The following is a 16,934-nucleotide window of genomic DNA, read 5'->3' as shown; positions in this document are numbered from 1 at the left end:
TGCAGTTATAAACTTGGGGACTCTCCACAAATGATGTCACGCTTTGTTGTGGGAGGGGGTTTGTGAAATGGTGACAACTTGTGACAAGGAAGAGGGAGGGGACACAAGAAGTGTGATATTACGTCTTTTTTACTTTTTCATAAGAATATGTGATAAAGGGGGTAGCGGGTAAGGTGAAGGGTTACACTTTGTGCCAAAGAGGGAAAGAGGGAGGGGGGGTCAAAAAACGTAAAAAAAAAAAACTTAACACCCTTTATGGACAGCCCCTTAAGTACTGTTTTTATGATGCATGAACTGCTTTTTAAAATCATTTGCAGCTTTTGAAAAGTAACTTTTTAATGACTTACACCACTACCATTCAACTGGAAATAAGTCAAATTGATGCAAGGAATGTTAACTGAAAATGAGCCCTGTATTTATTTCTTACTGAATGCAAAGAAGGAAGACTGATAACGCAAAATTTAGGGCTCGACCGATGGCATTTTTTGGACGATGGGTCGATGCCGATTGTTGGCCGATTGTTCAAAGATGGCCGATGGCCGATTGTTTTCCTTCAAATGGCCCATTGCCGATGGCCGATGCCGTTGGCCGATGGCAAAAAAAAATCAAACAGAAATAAATTGATAAGATAGTCAGGGATTTAAAGGATCATTGATTCCTTTCACTTTACTTCCTTTCTACGAATAAAGAATTGTAATCACAAAAAAAAAAAATCAAATTTCGACCTAAATTTCTATTTTACTATCACCAAATTTATACTTCACAAGTTTTTTCGGCACATCTGTACATACATATGTACCTAAGAACATATAGATAACCAAATATCCATTTTGAACGCCTCCTCAGTTAATTATCGCAAATTCTCTTGTGATGTCTTCAAGCGCGTAAACTTGCGTCACTCAAAAACGTTATGAAATAGTAAATTGAAAACATACGTACGTAGTATGATCTAAAAGTTCGAGGTCAAGTTGTATAAAAACCTTACCCTGAATAGTTCACATTACCGAAGCATATATCTATCTACAAAATAGTCACCTTGAACGATTATGCACTTCTGTCAACATTCGTATAGCATTTAGAAGCACTCCTGGAAGACATTTTTCGCAAATTCCTGTAAGGCCTCTTGCGCTGCTGCTTTAACTTCATCGAGGGGAAGAAGGCGACTTTCATGTTGAGGATGCACGGTTCGATTGGTCAATACTCTGATATGACAAAAAAATAACATAACGTTTCGTCGGACTTAGCTCCGTGTGACTTTTACCTGTTCCCAACAAAAAAACATTTGCATAGAAGCCGCTTTTTTCCGTCAGGAGAAGATGAAGCTGCATCATAGAAGGTAGCGAAAAATGACTTCCAGGAGTGTTTCCAAAAGTTATATGAACACTGGCAGAAGTACATAGTCCTTTAAGGCGACCTTTTGAAGGTGGATGTGCTTCGGTAATGTGAACTATTCTGGGTAAGATTTTATACAGCTTGTCCCCGAACTTTTGCATCGTACTACGTACAATCTGTATAGGGTGTAGTTATGCTTCTCCTTTTTTGACTGCTGTATGATGAAAGAGAAAGAACAATAGCCAAAAAAAAGGAAGAAAAACAAAGAGATGTTTAATAACCAATTGATTTGTTTTTTTTTTTTAAATTGAGCATATAACTAAGATTTCAGTAATGTTGTAATAATGTATGAATTTAAGTACACTAAACATAGTTTAAAAAAAATTAAATTACGTTGTTTAATCATTCAAAAAAAAAAAAAAAATAGGAATAGAACTATGAAACCGTCAACAAATTACGCAATTAAAGTGGAAAGATTGCACGTAGACATTTTTAGTCATCAAATTCAACAAAAAAGGTAACAGATAAATTACAATATTAAATCAAAATAGGAATATTTTTATACTTATTTAAAATTTATGAATAGAAAAGTTTGCATTTTTCATAAAAGCTATTAAGTGACATACATTTTGCTGAAAAAAAATAGCTATGAAAATAGCAAGGCTCTTAAAACGCAGGTACAACAAACAAACTCAATATTTACACCAAGTTAATAACTGAATACATGTACTACTTAATCTGATGATTGCACACATAGTATTGAACAATTTGATTGTTTAATCTTTTATGAAGCTTTACAAACAATTTCAAATTAAATTTTTCAATTTAACAATAATTTTCTGAAATTTGAAAAATTGCATAATAGAAAATCCTTGAAACTTTTCTATAAAAAACGAAAATAACTTATTCATTGATTTTATATAAATACATAAAAATAGTTACTTACAACAGAAAAAAAAATCAATCGCTATTAATGATGCAAAAAAGATGGCAATTTACGAAATATAACATAGGTGAAACAAGTATGAGAAATACGCAAAATGACATTTCTTGACTAAAATAAATAATCGCTAAATATTTAAGAAATGCTTGAAACGACGAGGTAGGGTTAGGGGAGTCACCCTCTGATTTTGGAGTAAATCACACTTCGGCCCCAACCTCTGCCTCATTTTTTTAGTACAGAACAGCTACCACCAACGCCTCGGAAGAGATTCTGAATCTACTTCAGCACTTCTGAAAAAAAAAAATTCAAAAGTCCCTTTGATTTCCGAATTATGTCACCATTCAAAACGTCTTTAATCAATTTCTTACATTAATGCCCTTAATTCTTTCTAAACAATAGATAATGTTTGAAAAAAAAATCTCCAATTTTATGAATAGTGTTAGTTTTAAACAACTCAGAAGTACAACTAGAGTTTAATTTCAGAAATTGAGGGAGTGGGAGGAGGGGCACGCAAGTGTTCTCGGAAGTTCAAAAAATAGTCGTAAAAATCGAGTTCAAAATAATCATAAACATTGAGCAGAAAACCCTGTCAAAACTTGCACCGAGTTTGTTTTGACATGCAATGGCGGATTTAAAATATAGCAAATGTTGCAATTGCGCGATAGGCCCCATAACCATAGGGCCACCGAAGAAGTTACAAAAATGCGAATGATAAATGTTTTACAACTTCTGTGATCCCCAAAATGTATTTCGACGGGCCTCAAACTTGTAACTCCGCCGAAGCGATACAGAAAAGACTGCATTACTGTGATTCATATTACAAATATCGAAATATTAAAAATTACCGTCGGTTCAACGGAAATTTAATAAAATGACACAAAAATCGGTTTCGCCATCTCATATTTGTTTCCATGGTCTCCGATTCGGCAATATATCACCAAATGATCGTTAGTCTGAGACGCTATATTAGTTTTGCATTGAAATAAGTAATTAATAGCCACAAAAAATGAGTAAACAGGCTTTTCAGAACACCCGATCGGAAACAAAAAGGGAAGTGCACAACTGGAACTCCCGCAGACTCCACATACGAAACTTGAACCTTCTACAGATTGTCATTTTTGAGTTATGACTTATGACAAATACATACGTACATCCTGCTGCAAGAAACAAGGCAATAATTAACTTGTTTGGTACCTGAATGTAGTATTAAAAACTCTTCTAGGGATGACTAAAAATAGAAATTCATACTGAAATTTAAGTAAATAATTTTATATGAAAACAACAACTCCATTTACTTTGTATTAAAAAGTAAAACAGCAAAGGTCCTTTTTTTTTTTTTTTTTTTTTTTTTTTCAAAAACATCGGCCAATTCCATCGTTTTTCGATGTTTTTTAAGGCTGATGGGCCGATGTTTCCCGCAAGTTAGCATCGACCGCCGATGCCGATGGCTAAATTGTTGAACCATCGGCGCCGATGCACCGGCCAGGCCGATGCATCGGTCGAGTCCTAGCAAAATTTCATGAATTTTCGATGAAAAATGCTTCTTATTGACATCTAAATAGTATTACCAAAAAATCCAAATCTAGAACAATTTCATATCGAAAACTAACTTGAATCATTGCTGCATAGTCCATCCGTACATCTAATAAAATAAGATGATAGCGTGTGTGTGGCATGCGTTTCTCGGAAAAACCGAAAGCCAAGAAACATAAAATTCAGTATGCAGAGATGTAAATTTTGCCGAGAATATGCACCTTGTAGCTAAACTTTTAATAAGTTAATTATTTAAAAAAAAATTATGTAATACTTCATGTGGTGTTTAGCATTTTTTAGCCAATAGAGCTGAACTAATTGTTTATGCATTGTTATAAATGCCAAAAGTCAATATTAATAGCCATCTGATTGTTTATAACATGTAACAATGAAACCTTCTCCAAGAATTTCATTCAGAGTTAGAAATAAATATGTATTTTCTAGAGTTATGCAATGTGTCCAGCGCTGCAAGTATTTTAAAACAGTCTAAGATTTTCATTCTTATAGAGATTGATTAGTATGGAGACTCATACTACCGTGGAATGGTATATTTGAAATTTTTTATTTTTTTCCCATTTTCTTATTACTTTTTATCATCTATTGTACTTTAGCATTATTGTTCAAGTTTGCTTCCCCCCCCCCTCCCCGCTAAAAATAAAACAAGGAAGAAACATCGAATTCCAACTTTTCATTATTCTTAGTGAGGAATCCAAAACGCGTTTCTTCAAATATCTCAAAAACTTATTTCTACAGATACTGTTCTTTCTTTACCTTTCCATGGCAGCATAGCAAAATGTTAAGATAGATGGATACTGAAATAGATAGAACGTAGATACAGATATAGAGATAGGTAGATAAAGTTTGACCACGAAAAGAAGGCGGATGACCTTGAAGCAAAAACATAATTTGTATCGTTTGTAATAGGTTGTTTGTTATTATTTTGGAATAGATAGGATTAGCGGGACCATGCCTCTTACAATTTGGTGCTTCCTGGCAGATTCTACCTGTTGCAAATGATACAAATGATGTTCTGCTTCAAGGTCATCCTCCTTCTTTTCGTGGTCAAGCTTTGCAAAGATAGAGCGACAGATAGTAAACAAACAGACAAATAGGTGGTAAGCAAACATACAGATAGATATATAGATATACAGAGAGATAGAAAGGAAACATAGATAGATAAATAGATAGCTTGATAGATATACAGATATATAGTAAGGAAACATATAGATAGATAGATAGATACAAAGATAGATAGTACGAAAACAGATAGATGTACAGAGATGTAGGCATTGGTAGATACAATATTTATTCTGCCGCCTAAGTTTGAAATAAAAATATAAACTAAGGCCTTTATAAATTTCTCAAACACACATGAGAATTCAGAATAACTTATTAATATCTGAATGACTTATACTTTATGTGACGTACTTCAAATCCTTCCAACACAGACGGATTGACATAGTCCCAGCCAACTAGAAGAGTATCTGATCCTACTTGCTGAACGACTCGGAAGTTGGTTGGACGGGGAAGAATATCTGGAAATAAACAAATTAAACAACAAATGATTAAAAATGCTACAAATCTCAGTGTATTTTCATTTCAAAAACCAAAAAGTCTACAGGAATTTAAAATGATCTTGGTCAGATTTTCCTACCCTTAAACCTTATTGTGGAGAATTCATTCTCAGAAACAAAATATAGCAGTCAAATGAACTTACATGCAGCTTTTTAATGACTAAGGATTTTCGAGATGGCATATAGAGTTTAACCGCAGTAACATATTTTAAACAAAAACTACTATACATTGAATGTATTTCATTACTTTAAACAAAAACTATTTTTTTTATTTTGCTTTTAAAATGTTTTTTTTACTAAAAAATTTACACGAGGAAGATAAAACCATAGAGCTAGGAAACAAAATTTTAAAATTTAAGTTAAATTTTTTAAAAATATATTGCGTTCAATATTATTGTTCTCACAAACAGCATCAGCCAAAAATTTCAATTATTTCAATTCAATGAGTGTTGTATTTTCATCATCATTTAAATTTATCCCCTAGAATATTCACTATCTGTTTGATAATAGTATGCTCAAAAAAATAAATAAATAAATAAATAAATAAAATAAAATAGAGGAAATGTAAATGTTTTCCGTTTGTTTTGTATTTTTTCAAACAGAAAAGTAGTATTTTCCTGGTATGCAAGAATTATCTGCATTACTAATGGTAAATATATTTTAGTTAGTAATAATTCCTCTGGGAAAACTCAGCTATGTATATGTTACTTCCATACCCATATATAACAAATAGATCCATTTTATCAGCTATGAATAATCGCAACTTACTTCGAGTTTTTTTCAATGAAAGAATTACCATTGAAAGGATTTCTTGGCTAAAGAGGAAGTTTTATACAATATAGTAAAAATCAGTCACTTACCATCATAATCATTATCTTCTGAAGCTGTTTGGATAGGTGAGACCTGAAAGAAAAATCTAAATTGCCTACGCATATTGGTATCAAATTACAAATCTCAAAGCAAAAACATGCATTTCTCCTAAATACAGACTTCAAACTCCAATGAAAATATGTTCTATAGCCTATTTAATTCTTCTGGATAACTGAATAAGACATATCATACGCATATTATTTCTCCCTTTTTTTTTTTTTTTTTTTTTGCGACAAAGCAATATTTTTCTCGATAACTCATCAAACTCGATATTTAACACATAATTTTGAAATCTTTTTTCATCTCTTTCGGCGAAAAATAAAACAGACAACTCTGTAGCTCAGAGCCAGAGGAACGTTAAGTCACATTATGATAACTTTACTGTAGAGAGGAAACTTTTTTCTGGCACATGCAAAAAATGGGACGTGCTCTCTTTTTCCCCTGGTAAAAAATTGAGAAGATTTTTTTTTTTTTTTTTTTTAAGAATGACGTTCACATGGCGCGACGCGGAATAGGCTTCAACATACAATGCACTAATAAACAGAAAATAGAAATTTTTGGACTTACGTCCTTCTAGCTCTGAGGTACAAAGCTTACGTTGTGGTGGTTTTTCGAAGAAATCGATTTGCACTGTTTTTTATTATTCTTTGCTTTGATGTATAATTTCCACTAACGTCGCTGTCGTGCTGAAAATGCGAGGATAGTGGGTTCAATACCACCATGAGATTATTAGTTTTTGAGTGACTTTATTTCCTCGGGTTAATTTTGATCCAAATAAACCCTCGGCGAAGGTTTATGGTACTGTTTCACGTTATTCTTCTCAGAGGGGGAGTAGGATAATAAAAAGTACGGTAGCAAACCATTGAATAAACAAATCTGACTAGGGAATAAACACAAATTTTCTAATCATTGAACATGTGAGATTTTCGTTTTATATCCAGGTTTTACTAACGTTTCTTCATATTTTGAACTTGTTTTATACACATATTTTATCTTATACTCTTTAGCTATTACACCTCTTTTGTTTTCATTGTTTTCTAATTTATTATTTTCTAATCGTTTTTCATTTTTTTTTCCTTTCCTTCTCCGAAATTGTATCTAAAGAAATTACTGTTTTCAACTCATCTAATAAAAGTTTTGAAACTTGATTTGAAAACAAAAAATCTGAGCTGTTCATTCACTGGATTGTCCTCAGTCTCTGATCAATTTGCCTATAGAATATTCTTTACTTATTTATCCTCTTTTGTTTTCATTGTTTTCTGGTTTATTCTTTCCTATATTCTTTTCAAAATATGCTCTGCTTTTCGTTTTCGGAATTGTATGGAATTAAGTTTCTGTTTTCGAGCTCATCTAATAAAGTTTTGAAACCTTATTTGAAAAAAAAAAAAACGAAATGTTTCCTTATCTGCGACTGGTCTCAATCGCTGGTAGAATTGGCCTGGATGAGAACTTTCATCAAAAAGTGGAATTTGGATTTCACTAGTAAATAAATACTCAAAAAGGCAGATTTAAAACAAGCGTTATAATACCTGTTGCTTGCAAGCTTTCGACTTATCTGCGGTGTTGTTAAACAGCATTTTCATACGCTTATCGGCTTGCTCTCGATTTATTTTCTGCACAGAAAAAGAAAAGAGAAAAAATGGTGTTTATGAGTTTTATCACAAATAAAAAAAAAAAAATCAGAATATTTAAGCTCAGTTTTAAATATTTAAGAACTATGTCAACGGTAGACAAAAAAGTCTGGTAAGTTGGCAGAAAGTTCTGTAATTGAGGCAAATTGCTTTTCAGAACGAAAGAACAAAATAAAGTGCCTTTAGGTTCTTTTATTTTCACTACCTACCCGAAAACTTTCAGTGTATAAGGACTGGGTAATTCCGTCTTATCTCAGTAAAATCCTTATGATCTAGAAAAGTTTTTTTCATAATAGAAGAGTGCTTTTGAAGTATATTAGGGTCGATTTTTTTTCTCGATCGCTTTTGGCGACAATCCATGAAGACAGTTGATGGAAAGGTTGTACTCGGTATAAACTGGTATTCACTTCGAAAAAAGTCTCAAATTACGATTTTTTTCCTCTCTGCTTTTTTTTTCCTTCCTCATACTTTTAGCAATTCGCAATGTGCTTCTATACACACCTTTGCACTCCTGAATATAATGACTGACCCATACGACTATTCTTAATTTCATGTCCGTCTGTAAATTTTACAAACGTTAGACTTCAAGCTATTTTTGAATCACTTCTGCAAATCCAATATAAAAAACACTTGAAAAAATAACTCTCGAGCGGACCGAATTTATCCTTTTTCTTTAGGTGCTTTTTGACCTCCCCACCCCCACTCCACCTTTATCTCCTCTTTTCCCTCCTTCGAACTTGCTTATAGGAGAAGGGCGAGCATAACGTGAGAAAAATGATCACTCGCGATATTTTCGTTAATTAATACCACAGTGCACTAAGTTGTGCTTTGAATTAAGTAGCATAAAGCATAAGTGGTTTACACTTTTTGTTACTAAAATTTTCTATTGACCTTCGGAAACAGCATGGTTTGAGTGTTAAAAATATGTGCCAAAACAGTAGATGGTGCTACTAGTTTTCATTTATCGATGCATTTACGTAATGGCGTCGATAAGGGTAGAATGGTCCCAGAAAAGTTTATTTGTGATTTTTAAAGATTCCGCAGAAATTTTAGGCCAGCAATGTCGCTATGTTCCGCGATATTACTATGATTTCATGTCGTGCTTAATCGTCCGTCAAAAGCTGTGTAAATTCGTGGTAGACGAGTAGGTTTGGTTCAAAGTCAATTATTACCTTACTAAATAACACTAGTCAACAGCAAAAATGCAGCCGGCTCAAAAATAGCTATCTCCGAAGTATTTTGCCTCGCTAAACACGAAAATTACCATAAAAAGTTGAAATTAGCTCTAATTTTCAAGATACAGAGCCAACTAGGATAGTGAATTCTCACTAATACTCTTTTTTTCCTGGCAGAAAGAAAACCCCCCACGCAGGGACGTAGCCAAGGGGGGGGGTCCATGGGGTCCGGACCCCCCCTTCCCGATAGGTCACTGTCCCCCCGCACTTACATAAACAGAATTTTCCAAAAAAATAAATAAATAAATTATTTTGTCCTAAATATTTTCATTATTCGATAACTTTCTCACGTTCAGTTTAGTTCAGAACAACAGAACCTCTGGGAGTGGGGGGGGGGGCTACAGAAGTCTTCAACCCGTGGTACGCGTCGCAGATCTGCCCAAAGGAGACATTAGCCCTCTGCCCCGCAAGAAAATCGCCAGCAGCTATCCGAAAAAAAGGAGACATTATCTTAGTGCCCCTCCTCGCAAAGAAATCGCCGGCAGCTCGTAAAAAAACATTTATTGTCAACGAAAGATTGATGAGAGTCATCAATGATGAAAATGTCGGAGACAGGAAATTTGTACGAATGTTTTTGCAGGAAGGTCATACAAAGAGGAAAGCGACACTTGTGGGGTCATCCGCCCTTGTAATATAACGCCGCCTTTTTAGAAGGTGCCTAAGGCTCCTAGAGTCGTGGATAGTGCAGAAGTCACACATTCACTTTCTCTATCGCTGCCATTGGTATGGGTCGGTTGCACGAATGTTTTCCTCCAAAGTTAAAGGGAAAAATCAGGAGTAGAACCACAAACACATAAGAAAAAATTAGCCAACCCCCACTGGGTAAGTTGTATTGCAGTCTTTTTTAATGTGTTTTTTTTTCTTTTTTTTTTTTTAAACAGTAGGAGCAATTTTATGCATTGTTTTCTCATTTATTTAAAATTTTGTTCAGACAAAAAAAACATCGAATATCATTTCATTTTTTAACCAATCAATTTGATTTATTTCACTTATAATTTTCATTCGCAACAATGATGAATCACTTATATCATTGTGTCCCGGAAGCTCGCAACTTTTAGCATTCATCTGGCACTCTAAACCTAGTTATTTTACAAACAATATGGAAATATAAAAATTTTAAATTTCTACATTTGGCGGTAGTCATCCGATTTCGATCCTTTAGGAGGTAATCTTTGCCCTATTTGTGATAATACGGCAGCAAAAAAATTAGATATACTGTAAAAAGCTAATCATCTTTCGGTGACAAATATAAAAGATTTGAAGGTAGTTTGAAGCTTCAATTAGCAAACATCTTGCTCTAAGTCATCAGATGTTATAATCTAAAGCTTTAAAAGAAGACAAATCTCTTGTAAAAACTCTAAGAAAAGTTGTAGGGTAGACCGGCCAGTGAGTGAACACCACCCAGTGAATGAACAGCGCGTCATTTTTTTTTAAAATAAACTTCCAAAATTTTTTTTTCTGAATAAATTCACTACAAAAGCGATCTTTATTGATATTCTAAGCTGTCTGACACCTGATTGGTTACTTTGGATACGTATTTTTTTCCTGGAAAAAATTTGAAATTTTTACTGCCGTGAATCGTTCTTTCTCTCTTTCAAAATAATAAGGCTGGTTTTGGGCTAGCAATTATTTTGATACATATTATTTTTATCGATAAATTTTATTTTTTAACTCTACGAAAGAAAAATTAAGTATACATATTTAGGCTATGGATTTAAATTGTTTCAGTCAATGCAGAATGCGTAGATTTTCAGATAGAGGGGTGTTCAGTCACTGGGTACGAAATATTGCGAAAACCCAGTGAATGAACACTGGCAAAATTTCTTTTGATTTAAAAAGAGATTTGAGGTTTCTTTGAGATATTTTCATTTTCGTACTTTTTTGTAATGCAGATAGTTTTATATGCTTATTTATTTATGTATTTCATTATATATTTTATAATTTCTTTATTTTTGTCTTTGTAAACAATGCACTTTTTACTGAGTTTTATCTTTTATCTATCTATATCTCTATCTGTATATTAACCTACCTACCTACATCTATCTTTCTATATCTTTATCTCTCTTGATAGATAGACAGGTAGACAGAAAGATGAGAAATAGAAATATATATACAAAGAGAGATAATAGATAGGTAGATATGTGTGTATGTTTGTATATAGATAGATAGATAAATAGATAGAGGAAGGTACAGAGATAGATATATAAAAAATAACAGGTAAATAGATACATAGGTAGATAAATAAAGAGATAGAATAGGTAGATAGACAGATAGATAGATAGATAAGTCGATAAGTGGACAGATAAGTAAATAGATAGATAGATAGATACATAGATGGATTGATAATTAGATAGATAAATAGATAGATAAGTAGATACATATATAGATAAGTAAATAGATAAGTAGATACATATATAGATAAGTAAATAGATAGATAGGTAGATGGATAGATAAGTAGATAAATAGATAGATAAACTGATAGATAGATAGATAGATAGATAGATATGTAGATGGATAGATAAGTAGATAGATCTATAGATAGATAGATAAGTAGATAAATAAGTAGATAGATAGACCGATAGATAAGTATATAGATAGGTAGATAGGTATATAGATAGATAATTAGATAGATATATAGAAAAATAGATAAGTACATTGATAAATAGGTAAATAGACATAGAGATAGACAGATGTGTAGATAGAAAAATAGATAGGAAGGTATATTGATAGATGATAGAGATATAAAAAGATAGATATAGATAGATAGTCAGATATAGATAGTTTTATAAATAGATAGATAGATAAATAGATATAGATAGTTATATAGATAGATAGATATAGATAGTTATATAAATAGATAGATAGATAAATAGATATAGGTAGCTATATAGATAGATAGATAGATAAATCTCAAAGAAACTTAGTTTCCTTTTGAATCAAAATTTATCATGTTCATTCACTGGACCAATTTGTGTTCATTTACTGGTTCGAGGTGTTCATTCACTGGATCGTTGTGCCATTTTTTCTTTAAACACATAAAAAAGTCGGAAGCGGTACCATTTAGGTTCCCGCGAGTTTTTAGAGATATTTACATAGATCAATTAAAATGTTTTAGCTATCACGATTTTTATAGTATAGAATTTAAAATTACTAGGATTTTTAGAAAATGAAATTGTGCTTAACTGTTCATTCACTGGTCGATCTACCCTAATTGCCTTTCTACAACATGGTTGTAGATTGCCTTTCTTTAACCATGAAAATAATGTCTGGAAATTCATTCAGAATATTAGTTCATTTTCATCACAAGGTAACACAGTTTTTTTTTTTTTTTTTCTTTCACTCTTTCTGAGCAAAAATGTACCCAAAAGAACTAGAAATTTTTGCGAATGTTTTATCTCTTGCGTTTTTATATATGATTTATAAAAAAGGAAAAATGATATTCGTGCATATGCTTCATTTAGCAAATTTTTTGATAGCTATTTACTGACTTCTTTGTATTCAAGAATTATTTAATAAGTATCTGTACATTCAGGTTAAAAAGCACAGTCGACTCCGAATGCAAGAATAATAGTTGTTGTTCTTATCCTCATATATATAAAAGCCAATGATTGAGTAATACTCTTGACTTCATCAACAATGAAACTCGCTACACGCCATGATAATTTGATAACATGTTTTGGTAATGTTTAAAATGCAGGGAAAGACCTTCTTTAACAAGGCTGAACTGGATCTAGTAAGTTAACTGTCTTACTGGTGAGACTGTGTCATTTCAGGGCACTGAAGAAACGAAAAAGTGTTCAACAATGAACGTTATCTACTGAAACTTAGGGTTTATCCACTGGAGTTAGGGTTTAAAATGTTAACTATCAAAATGTCACCAAACAGGCAATTTCATGGTTCAAATGTGGAATCAATTTTCATCCATCATATCTTGACGGGCGATTTTCTAGTTGTTATATAATTTCAAAATATCAATTTAAATCGTATCTAGATTTTTAATTTACAACTTTTCCTAGAGTTTTTACAAGAGATTTGTCTTCTTTTAAACCTTGACATTATAACATCTGATGACTTAGAGCAAAATGTTTGCTAATTAAGTCTTCAAACTACCTATAAACCTTTTATATTTGTCACCGAAATATGATTAGCTTTTTACACTATATATAATTTTGGTGCTGCCGTGTTATCACAAATAGGGCAAAGATTACCTCCTAAAGGATCGAAATCGGATGACTATCGCCAAATGTAGAAATGTGAAATTTTTATATTTCCATATTGTTTGTAAAATAACTAGGTTTAGAGTGTCAAATTTTGTTGTGATGATTCATTAGTGATACTATCGGTCATTTCCCCTACAGTTGTTGTTTAAATTGAAATTTTAAATTTAGAATGGAATATTTTGCACAGAAGTTGTTTTGAATCAGTTTAATGACCAGAACTATGGATTTGATTTAGTTTATTTGTTTTCCTGAAGAGGGGTAAAGACTATACATAAAAAATACTATGTATATACAATGTGTTCGTAAGAGTATTTATTCATTTTCCGAAGTTCTAAAAGTAATACTTCCTCTTATCACCCTTAAATGACCCTGCATGCGAAACTCCTTAAATAGAAAATGTCCAAGAAAAATGTTTAATATCTTTGATGACCTAAAAAATAGTACTTATAAACAAATTATCATTCAAATTTTCTTCAAAATTTTGACATAGAAATTTTATTGTTTAACTTAATTCATCGTAAATACCATAACTGATCCTTAGATATCTATTTTAGCAATACATCACAATAAAATACTTATTAATAGCAACGACACTTTCTATGTATTTTAGTTGATTGAACAGCTTTAATAATGTTTTCCTAAGCTTTTATATGAAAATACTATAAAAAAAAGATGAAGATTAGAAGTATCATTCCATTTCTTATCGTTGAATGAATTCTAAAAATTGAAATGAATTAAGAAACATTTCGAGCTTTTCTTTATTGAGCCCCAGAGATATTTTTGTCCATAGAAGCATTAAATGCAGTCCAAAATCCAATTCGAAAAAGTCAGGAGTGGGGAATTATGGGGCATTTATTGAGTTAGACAGTTGATAATATAGTTAAAATAAATATGAGCGTTTTTTTTTTTTTTTTTTTGAAAGCAAGTATATTGCAAAGCTACATCATTACTTAATTAAGCTAATTATCATACTTATTAATTGTAGTTTTGATTGGAATAGTATTAATTTATACAATTAACAGTTAATGCTTCTGATTTAGCATGCTTTCATTTTTAAAGTTCGTGCAACCTTGGACCCCCCCCCCCCCCCCTTAACAAAATCCTAGCTACGTGCCTGCCCCACGGGACTGACTGTCCTCTAAACTTCGAACCCCAGGTTAGGATAGAAAATCTCACTACATGAAAACCGAAATGGACTTCTAGAAAATTTAGTTCTGGGAAGAGAAATGCTCAAAATCAGCCTTTAATACAATCCACCCATTTCTTCTTCCACCCATGCTCATTCTGCTGAGAATAATGAAGAACTTCGTGAAAGCTGTGAACAAAGACACTTTCCGAATACCTTAGAGAGAAATTTCGAAGATATATTGAAACTAAGATTAAGGAGCGAATTTTTGATGGCCCTTCAAATACTGAAACTCTATTTTGTTCACTTCTTCCAGGATATTTTGTTTAAAAACTAAAGCTATGAGCAGTGAGCATGAGGAAAGGTTTCACCAAGATATCTTTAGAATGTAACGCAGATATCAGGGCCATTGGGCTGAATTAATGCTCACCAAATGCTGCTGAACTATTACAAGAAATGGTCTTCTTTGACGCACAAAAAGCAATCGTAAATGAAACGATTACAGCAATAAGTCAAAATCAACCTCTGCTTTCCAAAAAATAAGCATTGTTTAATAAAACAGGACCTATTTAATAACATTTATGGCACAGGATTTTTTTCCCCTTTTTAACATTACCTAGAAATTAATGTGTGGTTGCTGCGCATCTTTCTCCAGTGGGCTTTTATGTATCTTGAAAACAAGAGCTAATTAAAAAAAAATCCACTACCTTATTTGTTTTTCTCGACTCAAAATCAGTAGGATTTGACTATTTAAAACCAGGATACAGGCAAAAACGTTCTTTTTTGCTGACTAGTGAGATTAGTGTTAGCATTTATGTTACGGTTATGTTCTGTGTTTTAAAATAATAAAAACAACAGTTTTTTTACTCATTTCCCGACATTGAGTATAATGGTAAAGAGAGTAGCAATTTTGCCCCACCTGTGAACCTATAATGGCCACTGTAAGAGTTTTTCCTCGCAGATATTATTATTATCATTATTATTGAGAGAAATAAACTCAAATTTACATTTTTTTAGTGAAGTCTAAGAGTTTGTCTGCCTCCTAGTACAATCTGTGTATGGTTTTGCCCCCCCCCCCCTTCCCTCTTGGCAAAAAGAAAAAATATATACCTTTCCCTCAAGGCGGCCAATTTACTCGATTTTTCCTACAAAAATATAGTGCCGGCAGGGTAACGATGTTTACCTCTTAAGCACAAGATCACGGGTTCGAACCTGTCCCAATCGATACAACTGACTATGCATGTAGACTTACATTTTTGATCAGGTGGCTTAAACATGATTTCAAAGTAACTCTCCTTAAGAAAAGCAAACCACACTATGATGCTATAATCTTCAGAAAAAAATCAAGTTTCTCTTGCTATTAACGAAAGTACTAACACTTCGAATTCCTACGAGAAACGATTTTTTTCACGGAGAAATAATGTTTTTCTATTATCAAAGCAAAATACGCAACAAAAGCAAAAGCTTTAGGAATGTCTATGAAATAATGATATAAACTAATATATTTTGAAAACTTCAACGAAATCCGAAACTTTATGCTATTAGTTTTCTTTAAAGAAAGCTTTAACATTTAGATGCCGTTAGAAATATCACCTTATTTTGCATATCCATTTTCATTGCGGCCATGGCACGAAGCATACAGTCTTCTAAATTTTGGCGAGCATCATCACAGCTGTCTGGAAAATTTCCATCTTTGATCTGAAATTGATTAACATAGCATTGATTCTCAGAAGCACAAAAAAAAAGACCAAGAAGAGAGAGGAAAACCTAGCGAAAGCTAGAAAAATAAGCACGTAATGATAAAACTATTCGTACAAGATAGAAACGTGATGTCATTATCCGTTTACCAAGAGAAGGCACTTGACTCCGCCTTCATCACGAGGTATCCGATGATTCTATTTCACTGTTTTCGGAAGAATGCTTATGATCGTTGTCTTTTGCCGTAAAAACAGCAGTTTTAAAATTTAAAAATCACGAAAATTAGCAGACTAGCGAAGAAGGTAACGTAGAAGACACTAAGACATTTTTGCACATTTAATTGCGCGCCAAAGTTGAAGTTGTTTCATTTACAAGCACGGGGCTGTGTTCTCCGATTACTGGCGCGCTAAACTGAATTCTGCGTTCGAAAAGGTGAAGCGAAGTGCCATTTCGCTCTGAACGCACTGTACATTGTACTCTTTATGTTGTAATTAAGGGAAAAGTCGTTTTAGATTTTAATTTAAATATTTTTCTGTCATGAAAGTTTTATGGAGTGTTAAAGGCAATATCGGGGGGGGGGGAATAGTTTTTTTTCTATGGCGTACCGATAGACCAGGGGTGTCCACGACTATACGGAATTGCAGCATAGACTACGGCCTTAAAATTTTTAGGGGTTATTTTGAGTAATGGTGTTCTCGTGTTTTGAGCAATTATCGTTGTTAGGAGATGTGCCATGGCTTTTGGGAGGGATAGGATACTCGCATTAAGTGTA

General features: G+C 32.8%; 1 protein-coding gene across 4 annotated transcripts in view; it reads right to left on the bottom strand.

Annotated features, from left to right (window-relative positions):
• LOC129219185 (myosin heavy chain, skeletal muscle-like) overlaps nt 1–16,934 on the bottom strand; it is a 232,031-nt gene that overhangs the window by 18,833 nt on the left and 196,264 nt on the right. For 3 of the 4 annotated variants that reach the window (XM_054853504.1, XM_054853505.1, XM_054853507.1), the window contains 4 exons: nt 16,058–16,162; nt 7,782–7,865; nt 6,243–6,285; nt 5,237–5,343 (listed from right to left, as the gene is read on the bottom strand). In XM_054853504.1, coding sequence (XP_054709479.1) covers nt 5,237–5,343; nt 6,243–6,285; nt 7,782–7,865; nt 16,058–16,162 — 339 coding nt within the window. The remainder of the gene's footprint in view (nt 1–5,236; nt 5,344–6,242; nt 6,286–7,781; nt 7,866–16,057; nt 16,163–16,934) is intronic. The other variant, XM_054853506.1, reaches the window with a different exon arrangement.

The sequence above is a fragment of the Uloborus diversus genome, chromosome 3 (genome assembly GCF_026930045.1).
Source record: "Uloborus diversus isolate 005 chromosome 3, Udiv.v.3.1, whole genome shotgun sequence".
Classification (NCBI taxonomy): domain Eukaryota; kingdom Metazoa; phylum Arthropoda; class Arachnida; order Araneae; family Uloboridae; genus Uloborus; species Uloborus diversus.
This window is presented reverse-complemented; position numbering and strand designations above follow the sequence as displayed.